The sequence below is a fragment of the Bos indicus x Bos taurus genome, chromosome 22, assembly GCF_003369695.1.
Source record: "Bos indicus x Bos taurus breed Angus x Brahman F1 hybrid chromosome 22, Bos_hybrid_MaternalHap_v2.0, whole genome shotgun sequence".
NCBI lineage: Eukaryota > Metazoa > Chordata > Mammalia > Artiodactyla > Bovidae > Bos > Bos indicus x Bos taurus.
Genome location: NC_040097.1, coordinates 5865367 through 5884741, shown reverse-complemented (window position 1 = coordinate 5884741; position 19375 = coordinate 5865367). Strand labels below are relative to the sequence as shown.

The following is a 19375-nucleotide window of genomic DNA, read 5'->3' as shown; positions in this document are numbered from 1 at the left end:
CACACCGCCTGCCCCCGAGCTCTCTGCCGTGGTGGGAGAGGGGCCTGCTCCACCTCTGCTTCCTCAGGTCAAACCGCTCTCGGGTCTGGAAGCTGGTGTTTGGAAGGGAAGTGCCGGGTGTGGGACTCCCCTCCAGACTCAGCCCCTCTGTGTGTAAGGGGCGGGGAGGGGGGCATGGAGAGGGCAATGAGGGTGTTGCAGGATCAGATCTAGATACTTCCTTGAGACCATGGAGGACAGAGGAGAAGCCTTGAGCAGAAGGCCTCCTCTTTCTGGGGCCAGCTTCTGCCAAGGCTGTGGGCATCATCATCTGAACCCTGTTTTGGGTCCCAATCTGGGTCAGTTGCTTGGCCTTTCTGGACCTCAGTTGCCCCACTTGTAGAATGGGTATAAGAATGTCCTCAGGGTGGTTATGTTGCCGTGAGGACTGAATGTGTGAGATATGAGGACTCTCGTGTGGCACCCGCCACAGTCACCTCTGCCACCAGCTCCTCCTTGTTCCTTCCTCCGAGAATCTCTCAACAAGGATGGTTTGCTTTTAAACTCACCTGTTGGATTCCCCAGCTCTCCCTCCTCTTCCCGCAGAAATGATGTCTCCACCTGTGGACTTTGCTCCTGTTGCCCATCTCAGAGACTTCTACCCACTCTTTCCTCCCTTGTCCCCCATTCCATCCTGTATTTGAAACTTTTCCCTCCCTCCTGACTCTTTCCCAGTCGTGCCAACCTGAAAATGAAACAAATGTAAGACGGCCCTGGTACCCTGTGGCCAAGAACTACCAGCCTGCGACCCCATCAGAGCAGCTTCCCCAAAGAGCCGTCTCAGCAGGTCTCACCCCCCCACATGCACCGCTATCTGAAGCCTGCCCCACCAGGGCTGAGCAGCTCTCCTTGCTTCCCCTACCTCCCAGGTTCCGAACCCCACAGCGCTGTCCCTCTCACCAGGCTGTCGGAAAGCCCTTTCCTTCTGCCTGCAGACACCGCCTTCTCCAGGGATGCCCAGCCCTTCTCTGTCCTCTGAAAGGGCTCCTCCGTTGTCTTCTCTGCCTGTAAATGATGGGACTCTGGGTGCCCCTCCTGCTCATTTCTCCACCTCTGCCCAGTCGACCTCATGCTCTCCCCGAACACTTGATGGCCAAGGGCTCAGGTCTGACCTCCTCCCTGCATCTCTGTTGTGAGCTTTTACAGCCAGAGACTCAGCTGCCTCCGGCCCTTGCAGCCTCCTGGGGGTTCCACGGGCATCTCAAAATCGCCTTATCTAAAAGACTGGCTGACTCTCCACCTCCTCCTCTTCTACCCTACTTAACGGTTCACTCCTGCTCAGCTAACGACTCCCCCTGCCACCCCCGTGTATCCATTCAGGTACACACCTGGTGTCAGCCTGGACCTCCCACTTCCCTGCTACCTGCCACTCCCAGGGAGCCACCTGGTGTCCCTGCTGCTCCTCAGCCCGCCTTTTCCCCTCCAGGGTCATTTCCCTACCTTACTCCAGCCCTTCCTTCTTTATTGTCCTAGTTAATGCAAAAGTTTCCACACTGGGCACCTTGCTCCATTCCACGCCTACCGGCCAATCTTCCCACTGCAACCAAAGAGAGCTGTCCAAAACATGCACCTGACGGAGCCTTGCCCCTTTGTGAGGTTCTCCCAGGCTTCCATCACCCTCAGGAGGAGGCGCCTGCCCCTCAGCAAGGCTCACCTGCTCATCACTCCAGCCTTATCCTCGCCCTTGCTTCTCACCCCGCTGCCTGCTGCACACTGAGCCCTTCTCTGGCCTCCGGGAGCCCTGGTTCCAGCCTCCCGGCTTTTGCCTTTGGTGGCCTTTCTGCCCCCAATGCCTCCCTCTTCTTTGTTAACTGTCCTCCTGCCCCCCGGGACCTCCCCACCCCACCCCCACATCCTGACACTGGCTGGACTTGCAGTGAGGGTCCCCTGCTGCTCCCTGTCCTCACCCTCTCCACACTCTGCTCTGTTCACCAGGCCGTCTTCTCCAGTGGACCGTGAGCCCCTGAAGGGCACCAAGTGTAGCGCAGTACCCAACACTGAAGACACCTTCATAAGCATCACTTGAATAAATTGATAAATTCATGAAGGACGCGTGCCGGGTACTGCTTTTCCCCAGCACATGAAGACACATGAAGTAGCTTTGGGGTACATGCCTTTGATTTGTAAAGACAGGAAGGGTGATTTTCGTGTCATTCGGGAGTCTAAGGAGCAGGCACCACAGGCGAATGTCTGGGCCCTGGAACCAGGATCCCTGGGTTCAGATCCCGACCCTGTCACTTGCTCTCAGTGACTTTGGGCAAGTTACCTGATTGCCTGGCACGCCAGTTTCCCCATCTTTGAAATGATGATAACAACTGCACCTTCATCAAGGATTGTTAGGAGGGTAAGATGAGTTCCTGCTTGAAAACCAAGAGAGACACAGACCTAGGGAGCAGACTTGTGGATATGGCGGTGGGGAGGAGGAGACGGTGGGACAAATGGAGAGATTAGCATTGAAACAGAGACATTACTGTATGTAAAAGTAGATGACGGTGGAAATTTGCTACATGATGCAAGAAGCTCAAATCCCACCTAGAGGGGTGGGATGGGGTGGGAGGTGGGTGGGAGCTTCAGGAGGGAGGGAACACGTGTATACCTATGGCTGATTCATGTTGATGTATGGCAGGAGCCAACACAATATTGTAAAGCAATTATCCTCCAATTGAAAATAAATAAATGTTAAAAAAAAAAGACTAAGAAAAAAATACAGCAACAAAGAGAAAACCTGTGGAAAGGGGTGATGCCCCTTCCCCAGGGTCACACAGCTGGTCGGGAGCAGAGCTCGGTTTCAAGCCCAGGCATTTCTGTACGTGCTGAGGGCTGAAGAAGCAGAGACATTACACCTTCAAGTGCTGGGTTAGGGTTAGGAAATCTCCAGGCATAGTCTTAATGGCCTGAAAAAAAAATGCCACGTGAAGAACCTGCTTTCCTGCCTGTCTCACAGTAGGTGCACAGTATAACCCAGGTCAATGAATGCCTCCGAAGGGCCCCATGCAATCTGCAGCATCTCCTGCTCCCCAAACGGTGTCGGGAGGTCCTTTTTGGCCAGGGTGTTGGCAGCAGACTCTTCTTTATTCAGACCCTTCTTCTGTCCCAGCACTTCATGGGGGAGGGTCATTAAGAAAGTTTTTTTTTTTTCTTTCCCCAGGAAGAGCTGTGCCTTCTCCAAGTCTCTGGAGTTGAGTGCCCCAGCCCCCAGGCTCTCAAAGGCTGCCCTTGTGGGTTTGAAAACAACCCCACAGCCCTGCAGGCTGAGAACCTGGCCCCCCGAGCCTCCTTTCTTTAGAAACTCAAGGTCCAATGCTAGTTAGAGTCAGCGCTGGTAAAACCTAAAGAAAATAGTTTGAGGATGTTTTCAAATAGTGTCTGGTGGAACAAAAGAGCCATTCATCCCGCGTAGCTTTTAGTAATGTGCTTCCCATTCTGGGAACTAGATTGTTCAATTAAGCGAGAGGGCGCTGAAGCCGCTACATGACTCGAAAGTGTGCAGCCTCCAAAATGTGGCTGAGGGGGCCTGCGCCAGCTCGCTCCTGGCAGGTCTAACCCCTACTTTGTCCCCGGGTCCCCGCGCTGTTTCCAGTTTCAGATGCTCCGTTCAGAAAAACCACGACATCAGTCAGAGGGCGTGTGTGTGCGTGCGGCCCTGCTAGATCTGAGTCCTCGGCACCCCGGACATCTCCCTCTGCCTCGGCCACTTTCTCTTCTGCTCCGGGTTGTCCTTTCCCATTCACCGGCTGATGGATGTTCTGGAAGCTTTCAGGGGCCAGGGATGGGGAGATCGTATGCAGTATGTCAGGTGGGAGTATGCATCCTCGGCTACGAGGCTCTCGGTCTGGAGACAAGGAAGTCGGTGAGCACCCTGAAGTTCCTGCAGAATTTTGGGGGTGAGCGGGCACAGCAGTGTATTGCTGTGTTCTGGGGAGACAGTGCATCCCTTCAGTAACTTCTCAGAGGACCCCAGCTCCCTCTTCAAATAGTGATAGTGGTAGTGAAAGTCACCCAGTCATGTCCAACTCTTCGTGACCTCGTGGATTGTAGCCCGTCATTCTCCTCTGTCCATGGGATTCTCCAGGCAAGAATACTGGAGTGGGTTGCCATTTCCTTCTCCAGGGGATCTTCCCGACCCAGGGATCAAACCTGGGTCTCCTGCATTACAGGCGGATTCTTTACTGTCTGAGGCATTAGAGAAGCCCCCCTCCCTTCATGTTCTCTCTCTCTCAAAAAAAAAGCCTTGTTGTTTCTAAGTTATTCCTTCATTACCAGAAAATTCTACTTCTGCAGTGATACCCAAGCCTTGCCCTGCACTAGCAATCCTTGGGAAAATGTAGCAAAATGCAAGCTTCCTCAGAACCATTCCATAAGGATTCAGACCTGATGGGTCCAGGATGGGACCCAGGAATTTTTACATTTTCAGCAGGCATCCCACAAGGATCATGCTCTGGATCTTGCTGCTCGGTTATAAGAATGTGCTCTGTTGCTCAGTTGTATGTGACTTTTTGTGACCCCATGGACCGTAGCCCGCCAGGCTCCTTGGTCCATAGGATTTCCCAGGCAAGAATACTAGAGTGGGTTGCCATTTCTTTATCCAGGATGTTATAAGAATAGAAGTTTCACTTAATACAGCCCTTCACTTTAACGTGAATTAAAGCCAAAGACTGATAAGACATGAGAAACAAATAAAGTAACCTTTATAACGAAGCAGCTGTCTCCTTTCTTTCTCAAACAGGTGGTCCTTCTTTTTGCCCAACTCCTCCTAGTACAGGGCAAGAGCTGCACGTGCATACTTCTTTATCCTCAGGATAATTGTAGTGCCTGGCACCTAGTATGTGCTCAATAAATGTGTATTTAAGTAGATGTTCCCCTTTCTGGCTATCAGTCTAGTGAGAGCTGGTTTTCTTCAGAGTAAATCCCCGATTGCACGCAGCCCAATTTTGTCTGGGGGCCTGCCTGATTTCTCTAGCAGGGTTTGGGGCTGGAGGGAGCCTGCAGACCAGGGCTAATTGTTGTCATTGAGTAATTAATGCAGAATCAGGCCCCGAGTGGATTCCCAGGGAGATAGACACTGAGGGAGGCTTTCATGCTTGGTGGGATGGGAGCTGCTTTTCTCAGAGGACGTTCCCAGAGTGCCCAGGCGACTGGCGTGGTCCGGTGGGGGTGGCTTGGCAGCTGAAATGGGGTTCGTGGAGCAAGTGTGGAGGGGGCTGGTGTTGATGCCACGGTTCTGGACAATATGGAGCGTAGAGAGTCTGACTCTGGAGAAACACAAGCCCCAGGATCTGCTGTGAAAGACAGGCCTGTGTCAGCTCTGAAGGATGGGTGGGTTCCAAGCGAGGCTGTGGCTGGATGCATCCTGTGGCCTGGGCCCCCTGGACACCCCTGCCCCTTGGCCCACTGTTCAGGGCTCCCAGTGATGCTTCCTCTGTATATCTGTCTGCCCTGCTTTTCCCTTCTGCTCTCTGGGCCCCCACATTCCCTGAGTACTCCATGCTCTGTTTTCTGGCCATTGCTCGTGCTTGTCCCTGGACCTGAAGCTATCTCTACCCACTCCCTCTTCTGGCTAAACTCGATCGTCCTTCAAATTCTAGCTCAAATGTCACTTCTTCCACAAAGCTTTCTCTGAGCCCCGTGGCAGTCAGGATAGTCTGGGTTGTGCTGCAGTAATGAAGATCTTAGTAGCCTGAAGAAATTGAGTTCTGGTTTTTTTGAATGAATGATTATTTAAATTCCACAGTGCTTTACAACTTAGAAAAGTTTCACACACACGACTTTATATATTCCCGTGTGTGTTAGTCGCTCAGTCATATCTGACTCTTTTGCAATCCCAGGGACTGTGTATCCCTCCAGGCTCCTCTGTCCTGAGTTTCCCAGGTAAGAGTCCTGGAGTGGGTAGCCAATCCCTTCTGCAAGGGATCTTCTCAACCCAGGGATCGAACCTGTGTCTCCTGCATTGCAGGAAGACTCTTTACCATCTGAGCCACCAAGGAAGTCCTGTAATAACCCTGTAATAATTTTTTTAAAGAAGCTCCTATCCTATATTTCCTCTTGCCCTATCCTCCTTCTCCCCACTGGTAACCACTAGTTTGTTCTCTGTATCTGTGAGTCTGCTGCTCTTTGGTTTTATTTACTAGTTTGCTGTATTTTTAGATTCCTCGTACAAGTAACATCATCCAGCACTTGTCTTTCAGCAGAATTTCTTGCTCACATAGCGGCTCTGACCTAGGGTGGCCGGAAGGCTCACGTATCCTTTCATGAACTTGAGCTTCTAGAGGGCCGCTTGGAAACATGCTTCTGTTAGGACAGCAACACTCGTGTGAAGGAACAGGGCAGACCACACCGCCTGGCTCTGAATGCCGCTGTCTGAAGGGCCTTGTGTGCCACTGGCCACAGCAGGTCCTCTGGCCAGAGCTGAGCTCAGCAGGAACGTGTCATCACCCCTCGCCCCTCAGGGAGGGACCTGGAGTGTTTATGGACGGTCCTACCATCTCCCGGGATCCCTGAAGTAGGTTCAGTGCTTCCCCTGGATGTCCTCCACATAGCTCTTACTGTACTGTCCCATACGCCATCTCCGAACCCCCAGCCGGTCCCCTTCCCCCCTCAGGGTGAATCCAGGATGGCTGGGGCTGGGTCTCATTCCTTTCTGAGACCCCCACACCGGCCCTGGGATGACCCAGAGAAGACGCTTGGTGAACGGTGGGCGCATGGCTGAGTGACCTGCCCCTGCCGCTTCTACAGCACTAGCCCCTGCCCACAGCGGGGTCCGCGTGGGCTATCTCCATCCCCCATGACTCTGGGCCCTCCGTTCTGCAGGCGCCGGGTCCTGGCCATCTCGGATGGGATCGAGCACATTGGGGACCTTCGCTGGGAGCTGGCCTTGTGTCTGCTGGCGGCCTGGACCATCTGTTACTTCTGCATCTGGAAGGGCACCAAGTCCACGGGAAAGGTAAGAGATGGATCTTCAGCTCGCTGCAGGAGGGGAGGGGGCGAGTGGTCCTCGTACAAGCTCACAGGTGACCCAGAGAGCGCCAGGGGCATCACAGTACGAAGGCCAGCTCCTGAATTGGGAGCTAGGAGGAGCACTGTGCAGCGCTCTGGAGTCCAGAGTTGAAATCCCCTGTCCACCAGCTGTTTGCCACACACCTCGAGGTTGCTCACCGTCCCCCTTCTGCACCTTGGTTTGCTCACCTGTGAAATAGCAGAGCCTCATCCTGCTTTCTTCCTGGGTTGAGAGTCATATACAGAAAGGAGAGTTGAAGTGCTCTAGACACCAGGGAGTGCTGAACTACAACCATGGGGGATTCTGTGATGAGAACCTGGGCTCCAGGCGTGTGCTCGGCAGGCAGCACGGGCCGTCTCCACCAATGGACCTGGAGATCTCACCCGCCTGCGGTCCGTGAGGGCCAGGGCAGCCGCCTCCACCCGTCGGTGCTGTCTGTACCATGTGGCCTCCAGTGCCTCATTGTTGTTTGTTTGTTTTCTAGTCAATCAGTCGTATCTGACCCTTTGCGACTCCATGGATGTAGCCCACCAGGCTCCTCTGTCTGTAGGATTTCCCAGGCAAGAATACTGGAGTAGGTTACTATTCCCTTTTCCAGGGCATCTTCCTGACCCAGGGATCAAACCCGCATCTCCTGCATTGCAGGTGGTTTCTTTACGGCTGAGCCACCCGGGACCATAGGAGAAGAAAGATGGGAGCAGACAGCAAGCTCTGAGCTGCCCTGGCCCGAAAGTCACAGTGGCTCTTCCACTCCCAACCCGCTGGCCAGAGCCTGAGACACGGCCTCACCAGCTGCCAGGGAGGCTTAGATGCGAGGGGAGCAGAGGGATGTCTGATGACTGCAGCCGTGTGTGCCACCAGGGTCACAGGTGCAGCTCATGGCCAAGTCCAGCCCACTCGTGTATGTTATTAAAAAAAAAAAAAGAAGAAGAAGGGGAGGAGAAATCGTTACCAAGATGTAGAAACCAGGTAATTTCATTTGAAATATATGAAAACACGATTCCATTGTCCCTTGGAAAGTTGGAAGACTGGGCACCACTGGGCTTGTGTATCTGCCTGGCAGCCTTGGGCTGAGCTGAGCAGCAGCCACCTGCTTCTATGGGTACTCGGTTGGCCATAGTCCACAGTCCTGTGGCTGAGTGTCAATGCCATGAACAGCATTAGTTGCTCACTCATGTCTGACTCTGTGTGAACCCATAGGTTATAGTCCACCAGGCTCTTCTGTCCATAGAATTCTCCAGGCAAGAATACTGGAGTAGGTAGTCATTCCCTTCTCCAGAGGATCTTCCCGACCAGGGATCAAACCCAGGTGTCCCATACTGCAGGCAGATTCTTTACCGTCTGAGCCACCATTGGCTTCCTCATTTGTGGGAAAAAGGAAGATAGGGCTTTTTTTAAATGCCTGTGTCACCCTGACTGTGTCATAGTCCCTGACTGCCGGCTTCTGGTAGGCAGTTGCTCGTAAGCTTTACTCTTAAGTCATTGGCGGAGGCAATGCATGAAGACAAAACCTCTGAGGAAGTAAGAATGACTCTGGGATCTTTTGCAAAAGATGGTCCCCTCAGCTCCCAGGGTGGTAGGTGGGATGAAGAACCCACTGCTAAAATGTGGGAGGTGGGCAGACCTGAGTGAGAGGACTTAGAAGAACACAGAAGAGACGTCAACAAGCCTCATGTTATGAGCTATCAGGAGGCTGAGGACGTACTAGAAAGTAATCATGAATGTGCCTCAGTGACCAGAAAGTAGGACAGAGACTCTCGTGTCCCTTCAGACGAGATGATTTTGCCGATCTTTGCTTCCTCTGGTTTGTGTCTTAAAGACAATAAGAGTTTTTTTCTGTTTTTCCAAAATATAAAAATCATTGTATTATCAGTCTACTATTTTAGACTACATGCATCCTGCTCCCATGCACCACTCCCTTCCCCCCCAACCCCAGCCACTGTCTTTTTTGGCTAAAAAAGAGGAGACAGACTGCAGGAGGTGAGAACCAGGTCTAAAACCAGGGTCCACATCCTAGGTCTGTCTCTCACTGACTGAGACCTGGGGTGAATCACTTACCTTCTCTGAGCCTGTTTCCTCTTTGGCCAAACAGGGATTGATAAGTGAGCTCGTCTCACGGGGTGGTTGCAAGACTGAAATGCATGGCTGCACATTTTAACGCTTAGCAGAATGGAGACCTGATCGTAGTGTGAGAAGCAGATGGTGATTTTTAAAAATCTTGTTGTCAAACTTATTCATCCAAGAAATAGTTTCCGAGTATCTGCTTGATACCTGGCATTATTCAGTGGGTATCTAAGATGAAAAAAAACAGCCTCTACCCTCCGCAGATGACCTGTGTGACAGTGCTTCGTGAACCATCTGAAACAGGGAGGAGAGCTGTCATGCTTGGTGCTCTTGTTGCTTCTACTACGATGACCAGCTTTTCGGGTGTTTGTGCGGGGCCAGTGGGGCCTGGCTGGGTGGCGGTTGTTCAAGGCTGTGGGGAGGACAGTGCAGATGAGGTTTTGATGTGTGCACATGTGCGGGCTTGTGTGACCTTGGGCTCTTGGGCCTGGGCATGGGCCATGGTGGGAGGAAGCTCAGTCCCAAGACAGGACCGCTTACCACTGGCGGAAACATCAAGCCTGTGTGTCGGAGAATCCTAAGGCAGGGACCCAGTATCAAGGAAGGACCAGCAGGCTACATGCTGAGAGACTTCAGAAGAGGTTTGGGGGAGGCAGGATGATGGTTACTGAGTGCTTCACAAGCCCATTCCATTCAGAGCTTGAAACAACTTTATTAGACAGAGGGGCCGGCATTATCTCCACTGTACAGACGAGGAAACTGAGGATTTGTGGGGTTATATAAGCCCACAAGGACACTCAAGTGGGGAGGGGGGAGGGGCTGGGATTGACCCTGCACCTTGGTGACTGCATAGCCCAGGCCTCTGGGTGAGTGCACCATCAATCCTGTCACGTGTGACCTGAGGACAGTGACAGTTTCCTTACAGGTGGCTTATGAAGAGGCTGTTAAGAGCACATAGTAGGTGCTCCGTGACTGTTGGATGCAGCTAAATGATCCTATTAAGGGAAATGTTGAAGTCACATGAACAGTTAAGTCCTTTCTTTAAGACTGGGCTTCATGGGCTCTTCTCCATGTCCCATGCCCAAGACCAGGGTGAGTGTCCAGGATGAGATGTGGGTTTCAGGACCTGCAAAGCTCCTTGGAGACTATCTGGTCCATCCACACCCATATTTTATGGATGAGGAAACTGAGGTTCAGAGAGCAGAAGGGACTTGTTCACAGTCACATGGTGAGTAAGTGTCAGGTTAGGACCTGCTCTGGTGGCCCAGCTCCGTTTTTGTTCAGTTGCTCAGTCGTGTCCCACTCTTTGTGACCCCATGGACTGCAGCACGCCAGGCTTCCCTGTCCATCACCATCTCCCACAGCTTACTCACACTCATGTCCATCAAGTCGGTGATGCCATCCAACCATCTCATCCTCTGTCACCCACTTCTCCTCCTGCCCTTTGTCTTTCCTTCCCAGCATGAGGGACTTCCCTGGCTGCTTATCAATGACAGGGTTCTGGAGGTCACATCTGACAGTTTGAGACTAGGAGACCCCAGATCAGCATGTGGGCTCTAGGGTCTGATGCTTTTATTTATTTATTTTATTTTTTTACTGTTTATTATTCACCTCACCTTGGATGTGAGCCCAGTGTCCAAAGGCTTTTCAGATTTTATATAAAAGCAGTTAAAAATAAACGCAGGTCATTTGAATCTTCATGAGTGGGCAGAGGTTGCCCCTGCCACCTGCTTGCAGGACTCTGGCCAGAGTCATCCTCAGGGGTCAGTTCAAGGAAGCGGAAGGGACTCCATCTTCCTGCTATTGTCCAGGCCATGCCCGAGCTGGCATTTCCTCTTCACCCCAAGTTCCAGCCCTCTATCCATACCTGGGCCTCAGGAGAAATTTCATCAAGTTGAGGAAAAGTTCCTGGCTTCATCCCATCTCCAAGGCAAAAACTGTAACCCCAACTTTAACTCAGTTGAGACCACAACCCTTGCTCAGGAGTGGATGCAGATACTGTAGGCTCAGCCTTTTGGCAGGTGATTCTGTAAGTGTGGATTTGGGATCAGAGTTTCCCTGGTGGCCCAGATGGTAAAGAATCTGCCTGCAATGCAGGAGACCCGGGTTCAATCCCTGGATCAGGAAGATCCCCTGGAGGAGGGCATGGCAACCCACTCCAGTATTCTTCCCTGGAGAACCCCATGCACAGAGGAGCCTAGTGGGCTACAGTCCATGGGGTCACAAAGAGTCAGACACAGCTGATAGACTAACACTTTGTCTTTTCACTTCACAAATAAGTAGATCCCAGATGAGGCTGTGGCAAGGCTGCAGGTGGAGGTGTGACAGTGCTCTCCGTTGGTCTGCGGGGCGGTATGTGGGCCCCGAGGCTGTGTTGGCATCGGTGTCCCCCACCCCACGAAGGATAATCGCTGCATGTGACCTTCAGCTCCATCTTCTGTACCTTCCTCAGCACTTTCCATCCTTCTGACATCACAGACCCACATTCAGGGTCTCCCAGGGTCTGAGTGAGCAACCTGGACACTCAGAAGAGGCTGCTGTGGCTGGAGAGATGGTCCGAGTTCCAGCTTCAGTGCAGAGCCAGTGGCACACGACTGCTGCTTGGTAGACTTTTGTGGAAAGGGTGAATCCCGCCTGTGCGGGGGCTCCCTGCGAGGTGCCAGGATGCACCCGGGACAACGGTGGACAGTCTTGCCCCCGCAGAGTGTGCAGTCCACACTGGGTGCGGGGGGCAGCGACAGAGGAGCAGTTAGGATTCTGTGTAGTAGTGCTCACATTAAGCAGTAGAGCTAGAGAATCAGGTCCTGTGAACAAGGGGATTCTAATGGCAGAGACCCAGCTCTGGAATGTTAGAATACAGCTTGTCTGAGCTGGGAGGGTTTAAGTCCAAACCCTACTGTACAAGTAAGGAGGTGGAGGCCCCGAGAGGTCGCGGAATTTGCCTGACGCTATCCCGCTTGGAAGGAGCAGAGCTGGAATTCAGTTCTGGGTCTCTCTGCTTTCCCTAAGCCTGGTCCTCATCTGTTCTGATACCTCCAGCTGGGGGCTCATGTCCAGCTTCAAAGACAACATGTAGATCCGATTTCTGAGCGTGTGGCAAGGGCTTAGAAAGCCATTTATTTTCTTGTCCTGGTTTTAGTTCCACACAGTTATTCATCCCCTCTCTCTAGACGGTATTGAAAATTCCCAGAAGTCTGGATTAACAAAATAAATAAGAACACTTCTCAATTGTAAATTAGTAAATATAGGATTCTGAAACACTTGGTTTCTTTAGGAAAAAACTTCCAAGCTGTTAATAAGTTGTCATCTTCTGGATGATAAACATTTTCAGTCTGGATAATTGAAATCAAGTGGCTAAGACATGGAGACAGCTTTGTGATTTTCCTGTGTTCTTGATTTTTTGTTTTGCTTTTGGAGATTTTCTCTTTTTAGAGCAGTTTTACGTTCACAGCAGAGTGAAGCAGAAAGTACGGGGATTTCTCATCTACTCCCTGCCCCCACACTGTGTTACCTCCCCCATTATCAACAACCCCCACCAGAGTGGTACATTGGTTAAAACTGATGAGCCTACATAGACATATCATATCCTCCCAAAGTCTATAATTTATATTAGGGCTCACTTTTGGTGTTGTACAGTCTGTGAATTTGGGCAAATGTGTGATCCTGGTGGGCTACAGTCCATGGGGTCGTGAAATGTCACACACGACTGAGCAACCAAGCACACACATAACGCTTAATGCCTAAATCACTCGTGGGCCAGATAGTAAAGAATCTACGCAGTGCAGGAGGACCTGGTTTGATCCCTGGGTGGGGAAGATCCCCTGGAGAAGGGAATGGCTACCAACTCCAGTATTCTTGCCTGGAGAATTCCATGGACAGAGGAGCCTAGCAGGATACAGTCCGTGGGATTGCAAAGAGTTGTACACGACTGAGCGATTAACACTTTCACTTTCATAATGTATAATGACATGGATCCAATATTAAAGTCTCATATAAAGTAGTTCTACCACCCTAAAAATCTGTGCACTTCCTGTACATCTCCTCCCACTTTCCCCATCCCTGGCAACCACCAAAACCCAATCTTTTAGCTGTCTCCATACTTCTGACTTTTCCAGAATGCCATATCATTGGAATGATACTGTTTGTAGCTTTTTTTAAGATTGACTTCTTTCACTTAGCAAGGTGCGTTTAAGTTTCCTCCATGTCTTTTTGAGTCTTGGTAGCTCATGTCTTTTTATCACTGACTAATAATGTCCCGTTGTCTGGATGTGTACCACATTCACCTGTGGATGGACGTCTTGGGTACTTCCACGTTTGACAACTAGGAATAAAGCTGCTATGAACATTTGTGTGTAAGCATTTGTATGGGCTTAGGTTTTCAACTCTTTGGATAAATACCAAGGAGCTTGACTGCTGGTTCTTATGGTAAGAGTATGTTTAATTTTATATGAAACTATGGGACTATCTTCCACAGTGGCTGTACCATCTTACATTCCCACCTTCAGTGTAAGAGAGTCCCTGTTGCTCTGCATCCTTGCCAGCATTTGGTATCATCAGTGTTTTGGATTTGAGCTGTCCTACATCCTGACTGGTATGTGGGGCCTCCCTGGTGGCTCTGTGGTAAAGAATCCACCTGCCAAGCAGGACACTCGGGTTTGATCCCTGATTCAGGAAGACTGCCTGGAAAAGGAAAAGGCAACCCACTCCAGTATTCTTGCCTGGGAAATCCCATGGACAGAGGAGCCTGGCGGGCTACAGTCCATGGGGTCACAAAGAGTCGGACACAACTCAGCAACTAGACAACAACAATAGCTATGTAGTGGTATCTCCTGATTATAGTAACTTGCATTTCCCTGATCACAGGTGGTGTGGAGCATCTTTCCATATGCTTATTTACTATCTGTATTTCTCTTTGGTGAGATGTCCATTGAGGTTTTTGACCCATTTCGTAATTGGTTGTTTTCTTATTGTTGAGCTTTAAGAGCTCTTTGTGCATTTTGGATAACAGTACTTTATCAGATGTGTCTTTTGCAAATATATTCTCCTTGTCTGTGGCTTGCTTTCACATACTTTTGACATTGTCTTTTGCATAACAGAAATTTTTAATTTAATGGGGTCCAACCTGTCAACTAGCTCCTTCCCAGAGTGTGCTTTGGGTGTTATATTTTATCTAAAAGCCTTTGCCATATGTAAAGTCCAGGTTTTCCCAAGATGACTTTGTTATAGTTGTGTGTTTTGCATTTAGATCTCTGACCCATTTGAGTAAATTTTTGTAAACGGTGTAAGGTGTGTGTCTCGATTCATTTCTGCATATGAATGTCCATTTGTTGAAAAGGCTTTGCTTTTTACTCGTTTTTTGTCAACCAGATTCATCTTGCCCATCCCTGCCAACAGGTCCTCTCTATGGTCTCATAGGCCTGAAGCCACTAACTCATTTGCACAACTTCTCCTCTAACATCTCATCTAAGTATTAACCAAGTTTACCTTATAATCACCCTAGAAAACAACCTGTCTTCTCCTTTTTTGTTGTTCATCCGTCCATTCACCCACCCACCTAGACATTTAACAATAGCTCCCCAGGTCCTCCAGAGAGAAAATTGCTCTTAGAACTTCCCATTTGCACAAACATATTGAAAGTGAAAGTCACTCAGGCTTGTCTGACTCTTTGCAGCCCCACGGACTATACAGTCCACGGAATTCTCCAGGCCAGAACACTGGAGTGGGTAGCCTTTCCCTTTTCCAGGGGATCGTCCCAACCCAGGGATCGAACCCAGGTCTCCCGCATTGCAGGAGGATTCTTTACCAACTGAGCTATCAGGGAAGCCCGTTGCTGACATGCGAAATGACACAACCGAAACCCTTTATGCTCTACAAAACAATAATTTAAAATGAATTCCAGGTGTTCTTGTCTTTATTCTGTGTTGTCGCACTACAGCATGGAAACATTAGAGTAGGGTGATCCTAGTACCGGCTCTGCATGCTTGCCGAAGACTGAAAAGACTCGTCTTTACTATGTGCCCTTCCCGTGTGGCTTTGCTAGGCCTTAGCCTGACCCACGGATCAGTCAGCATTGGCCTTTCACAGAATCTGACCCATGACCTGCTTTTGTAAATAAGGTTTTGTTGGAGCACAGCCACATCCATCTTTCTGCGTTGCCGTCAAATTCTTTTGTGCTGGTACAATGGCAGAGCTGAGTAACTGCAACAGAGTGTGTGGACCCACAAAGCCTCAAGTATGCACTATCTGGCCCTTCACAGAAAAAGTTCCTGGATCTCTAATCTGTTAAACTAATTCATGAAAACTGTTTGCCACACAAAAAGAAACGAACATCAAAATTGTTGTCACCCGAAGCATGGACCATTTGAGATACTGAAAAGTTACAGTGATGATTTGGGATGGAGAGCTTTTCCAAAGGATCCTTAAAAATCTCACCCCAGCCTTTCCAGCTCCCAAATGTGCTGGGTTTTTGTATCTAAATGCTCACTAGCAGTGAGTGTTACTCATTGACTTTTATTAATCCACTAGGTGCCTTATTGCTCACCTGCTGTGTGCCAGGTATGAGACTGGGGGGCTCTTCAGACTGTGAAGCTGATTGTCAGATGAAGAATGAACAGTTATAGGAATATTGTGGGTATAGAATGGGGGCTGGAGGGGGAAGAATGAAGGCAGGAGATCTCCTTGGGGTGAGGGGGGTAAAGGAAAGCATTACTGAGTGGGGCCCCCATCTGTGATGTCAAAGATGGGAAGGGAGTGTCCAGGTGAGCAGCACAGATGAAATTCTCAAGTGAGGGAAGGACCTGGTGAATTGGAAAGGTGACATAGAACTGGGGCCAGGTGGAGTGGATGGTGGCATGTGATAGGGCAGGGCTCAGACCTTGCAGCTGTGCTGAGTGGTCGGGGGTTTTATTCTAAGGGTAGTGGAGAACCACTGGAAGATTTTAAGCAAGGGTGACATGATCTGACTTTCATCCTTAAAAACTGGCTCTGGCTACTCATTGTGAATGGGTGGCGGGGTGGGGTGCAGAACGGAGAGGTTAGGGAACCCAGTTAGTGGGTGTCCAGGGTGGAGGTGCAGTGCACAGAGAGAGGTGGTCCAATCAGAGACACCTTCCAGTGTGGCATCCTCGTTCTGCAGGACCTGATGGTGCACCGGAGTTTGAGATCTTTCTCTTTTTTGACCTTTTTAAAAAATGTATCTGTGGCTGAGCTGGGTCTTCATTGCTGCTCGTGGACTTTCTCTCGTTGCAGAGAGCATGGGCTACACTCTAGTTGCAGGGCGCAGGCTTCTCACTGTGGTGGCTTCTCTTGCTGTGGAACCCAGGCTCTAGAGCACATGGGCTTCAGCAGTTGCTGCACACGGACTCAGTAGTTGTGGCTTATGGGCTTCGTGTCCCACAGCATGTGGGATCTTCCTGGACCAGGGATCGAACTGGTGTCCCCTGCATTGCAAGGTGGATTCTTAACCACTGGACCACCAGGGAAGCCCTCTTTTTTGACTTTTGAATGGGGTGACTGGCCCAGCTCTTGCCTGGATGCTTTGCCTTCTGCAGGCAGCCCTCCCTGCCCACCAGATAGTCAGGTGCCCTCTCCTGCTGCCCTCACACCCCCCGGGCTGGCTCCTGTTCTCTGCTGTGTCTTCCTGAGCGTTCCTCCTTCTGTCCTCCTCTGGAGGATGATTTATGGATTTTTCCCCCTTGTTTCCTGGTCTCCAGGAGCAGTGGTTGGGAGGGGAGGGTGCTGCAAAAACAGTTCTGGGCCCCTCCCCTCTCCTCCTGCTGCCACTTTAAAGGAAGCTGCAGGATTAGCTGGGATTTTAAGAAGAATCCTGCCTTTTCACTGCTTTAGGCCACTGTTCTTATCCTTTTCAGAGCTCCAGGACACCAAGGCAGGAGAAAAGAAAACACACACACAGACAGACACACTCACACAGAAACAGCTGCAAATAGCCTTCAATTGATTTTTTTTTCTTTTCCTTCCTTCATTCACCAACAAGTAGAGGAGTTGGAGGTGGTACAAGGACTCTTTTTTTTTTTTTTTTCCATTTATTAAAGTGTAGTTGACTTACAATATTAGTTTCAGGTGTACAACGTAGTGGTTCAGTACTTTTATAGATTAAACTCCAGATGGAGTTGTTTTGAAACATTGGCTCCACTTCCTATGCTGTACTCACATCCTTGTAACTTATTTATTTTATACCTAGTAGTTTGTACCTCTTAGTTCCCTTCACCTGTCTTCCTACCGGTCACCACTAGTTTGTTTCCTGTATCTGTGAGTCTGTTTCTGTTTGTTACATCTGTACAAAGACTCTTTTTTTTTCTTTTAATTTCATGTATTTATTTAATTTGGCTCTGCTGGGTCTTGGTTGCTGTGTGTGGGCTTTCTCTCCTTGCAGTGAGCGGGTCTACCGTTTCATTGTGTCATGCCAACTTCTCATTGTAGTGGCTCCTCTTGTTGCACACAGAAGCTTGGTGGGCTACAACCCCTGGGGTTGCAAAGAGTCAGACCTGACTTAGCGACTAAACAACAACAGAAATTCTTGTTGCAGAGCACAGGATCTGGGGTGTCTGGGCCTCAGTAGTTGCAGTGCGTTGGCTCAGTAGTTGTGCTGCAGGGGCTTAGTTGCACCACAGCATGTGGGATCTTCCCAGACCAGGGATCAAACCATTATCCCCTGTGTTGCAAGGTGGACTCAACCACTGGCCCTCCAGGGAAGCCCTGTACAACGACTCTTAAACAGCCTGCCTCCTCTGCATGATGCTAATGGTAAAGAAGATGCTTAAGTGGCACTTTGATCTGGGCCTTGTTCCAAGGCCCTTGCTACATTAACCACTGAGCATTCCCTGGTGACTCAGACGGTAAAGAATCTGCCTGCAATGTGGGAGACCTGGGTTTGGTCCCTGGGGAAGGAAATGGCAACCCACTCAAGTATTCTTGCCTGGAGAATTCCGTGGACAGAGGAGCCTGAAGGGCTACAGTCCATGGAGTCACAAAGAGTCAGACACGACTGAATGACCAACACACACACAGATGAGAATGGTACAGTTGATATCCCCATTTTACAGATGAGAAGACAGAAGCTCACAGGGCTTAAGCTGCTTGTGCTAAGATTCTGGGGGAACAGATGCCTCCAGGATCAGGGAGGAGCAGGGTGAGGGTGCCTGCTCCAGCCAGCTTACCCCTGACCTGCCAGATGGAGATGCAGGCTGGGGGGTGGGTATCAGTAGCTCCTCCTCGAATGTGTGCCTTTCCCCGCCCCCTCCACCCCACTACCACCAAGGCAGGCCGGAGCTGCCAGCAGGGGAGCCATCAGGAGCCCCACACAGAAAATTTATTCTTCAGGAGCACCCTGTAAAGTGGCTGATGGATTCAATGAGGCGTAAAGCAGCAGCAAAGGGGGCAGGGGGAGTGAAAGGGAAAGATGTGTGAAAGGGAAGAGAACAGGCCCAGGAAAGGAACTGGGCAGCGCTGTCTCTGGGCCCTCAAGTAGCCTTTGTTGCAGCCCGAAGCAAGCGGGGACGGCGTTGGTGGTGGGGCTCTCCCAGCGCCCGGCTGCTGTCTGCATTCAGAGAGGAAACTAGAGCGTTCATGAGATGCATGCAGAGAGCCCCGCAAGGAGATCTCCTGCCCTCCAGCCCCGGGGCCCGAGGACACCCGAAGCCGCTGCCGAGGGTCCTTTGTGCGGCGTTGGGAGCTCTCACACCACTGGTCTGGGGAGAGCCGTCGATTGTCACATGAAGTCAAAAGAGTTTAGCGTCTTGATTCAGCCCTTTCTTTGGCCTTGAATGACAGCGCTTCACCTTTAGCGGGAACCCTGGCAGCGAGGAGGGTTGGAAAGGAGGGAAGCTTTGCGACTGGGTAATACCGTCTTTATTGAAGCACAAAGGCCCCCCCAAAGTCCGAGTGGTTGCTGCTGGGAGGGGTCCTACAGGGCTGGCCGCCTCCTGAGAAAGCCCTCAGCACACAGAGCGGGGCCCGAGGGGACTGGGTGCTGTTAACCCTTCCAGAGCACCCTGGGGAGCCCAGCCCCACCAGAGCCCATCCACGCACACCCGTGTTGCTGGGAAATGAGCTGCCCTCCTAGGTGGCAGAGGCGAGGAGTCCAGACAGCTTTGAGCTCCACGTGAGACCAGGCATGATGCCACAGATTCAACCAGAAATGGGCAGAGGTATTTGTGGTGTGCTACTTCAATCTTAGTGCCAGGCTGAGCACTGCAGGGGAAGTTATAAAAAATTGCTAGCTGGGACTTCCCTGGTGGTCCAGTGGTTAAGACTCTGTGC

General features: G+C 50.7%; 1 protein-coding gene across 1 annotated transcript in view; it reads left to right on the top strand.

The window, feature by feature from the left end:
- SLC6A11 (solute carrier family 6 member 11) overlaps positions 1 to 19375 on the top strand; it is a 125362-nt gene that overhangs the window by 20011 nt on the left and 85976 nt on the right. Inside the window, exon 5 of the mRNA XM_027523938.1 lies at positions 6847 to 6979. Coding sequence (XP_027379739.1) covers positions 6847 to 6979 — 133 coding nt within the window. The remainder of the gene's footprint in view (positions 1 to 6846; positions 6980 to 19375) is intronic.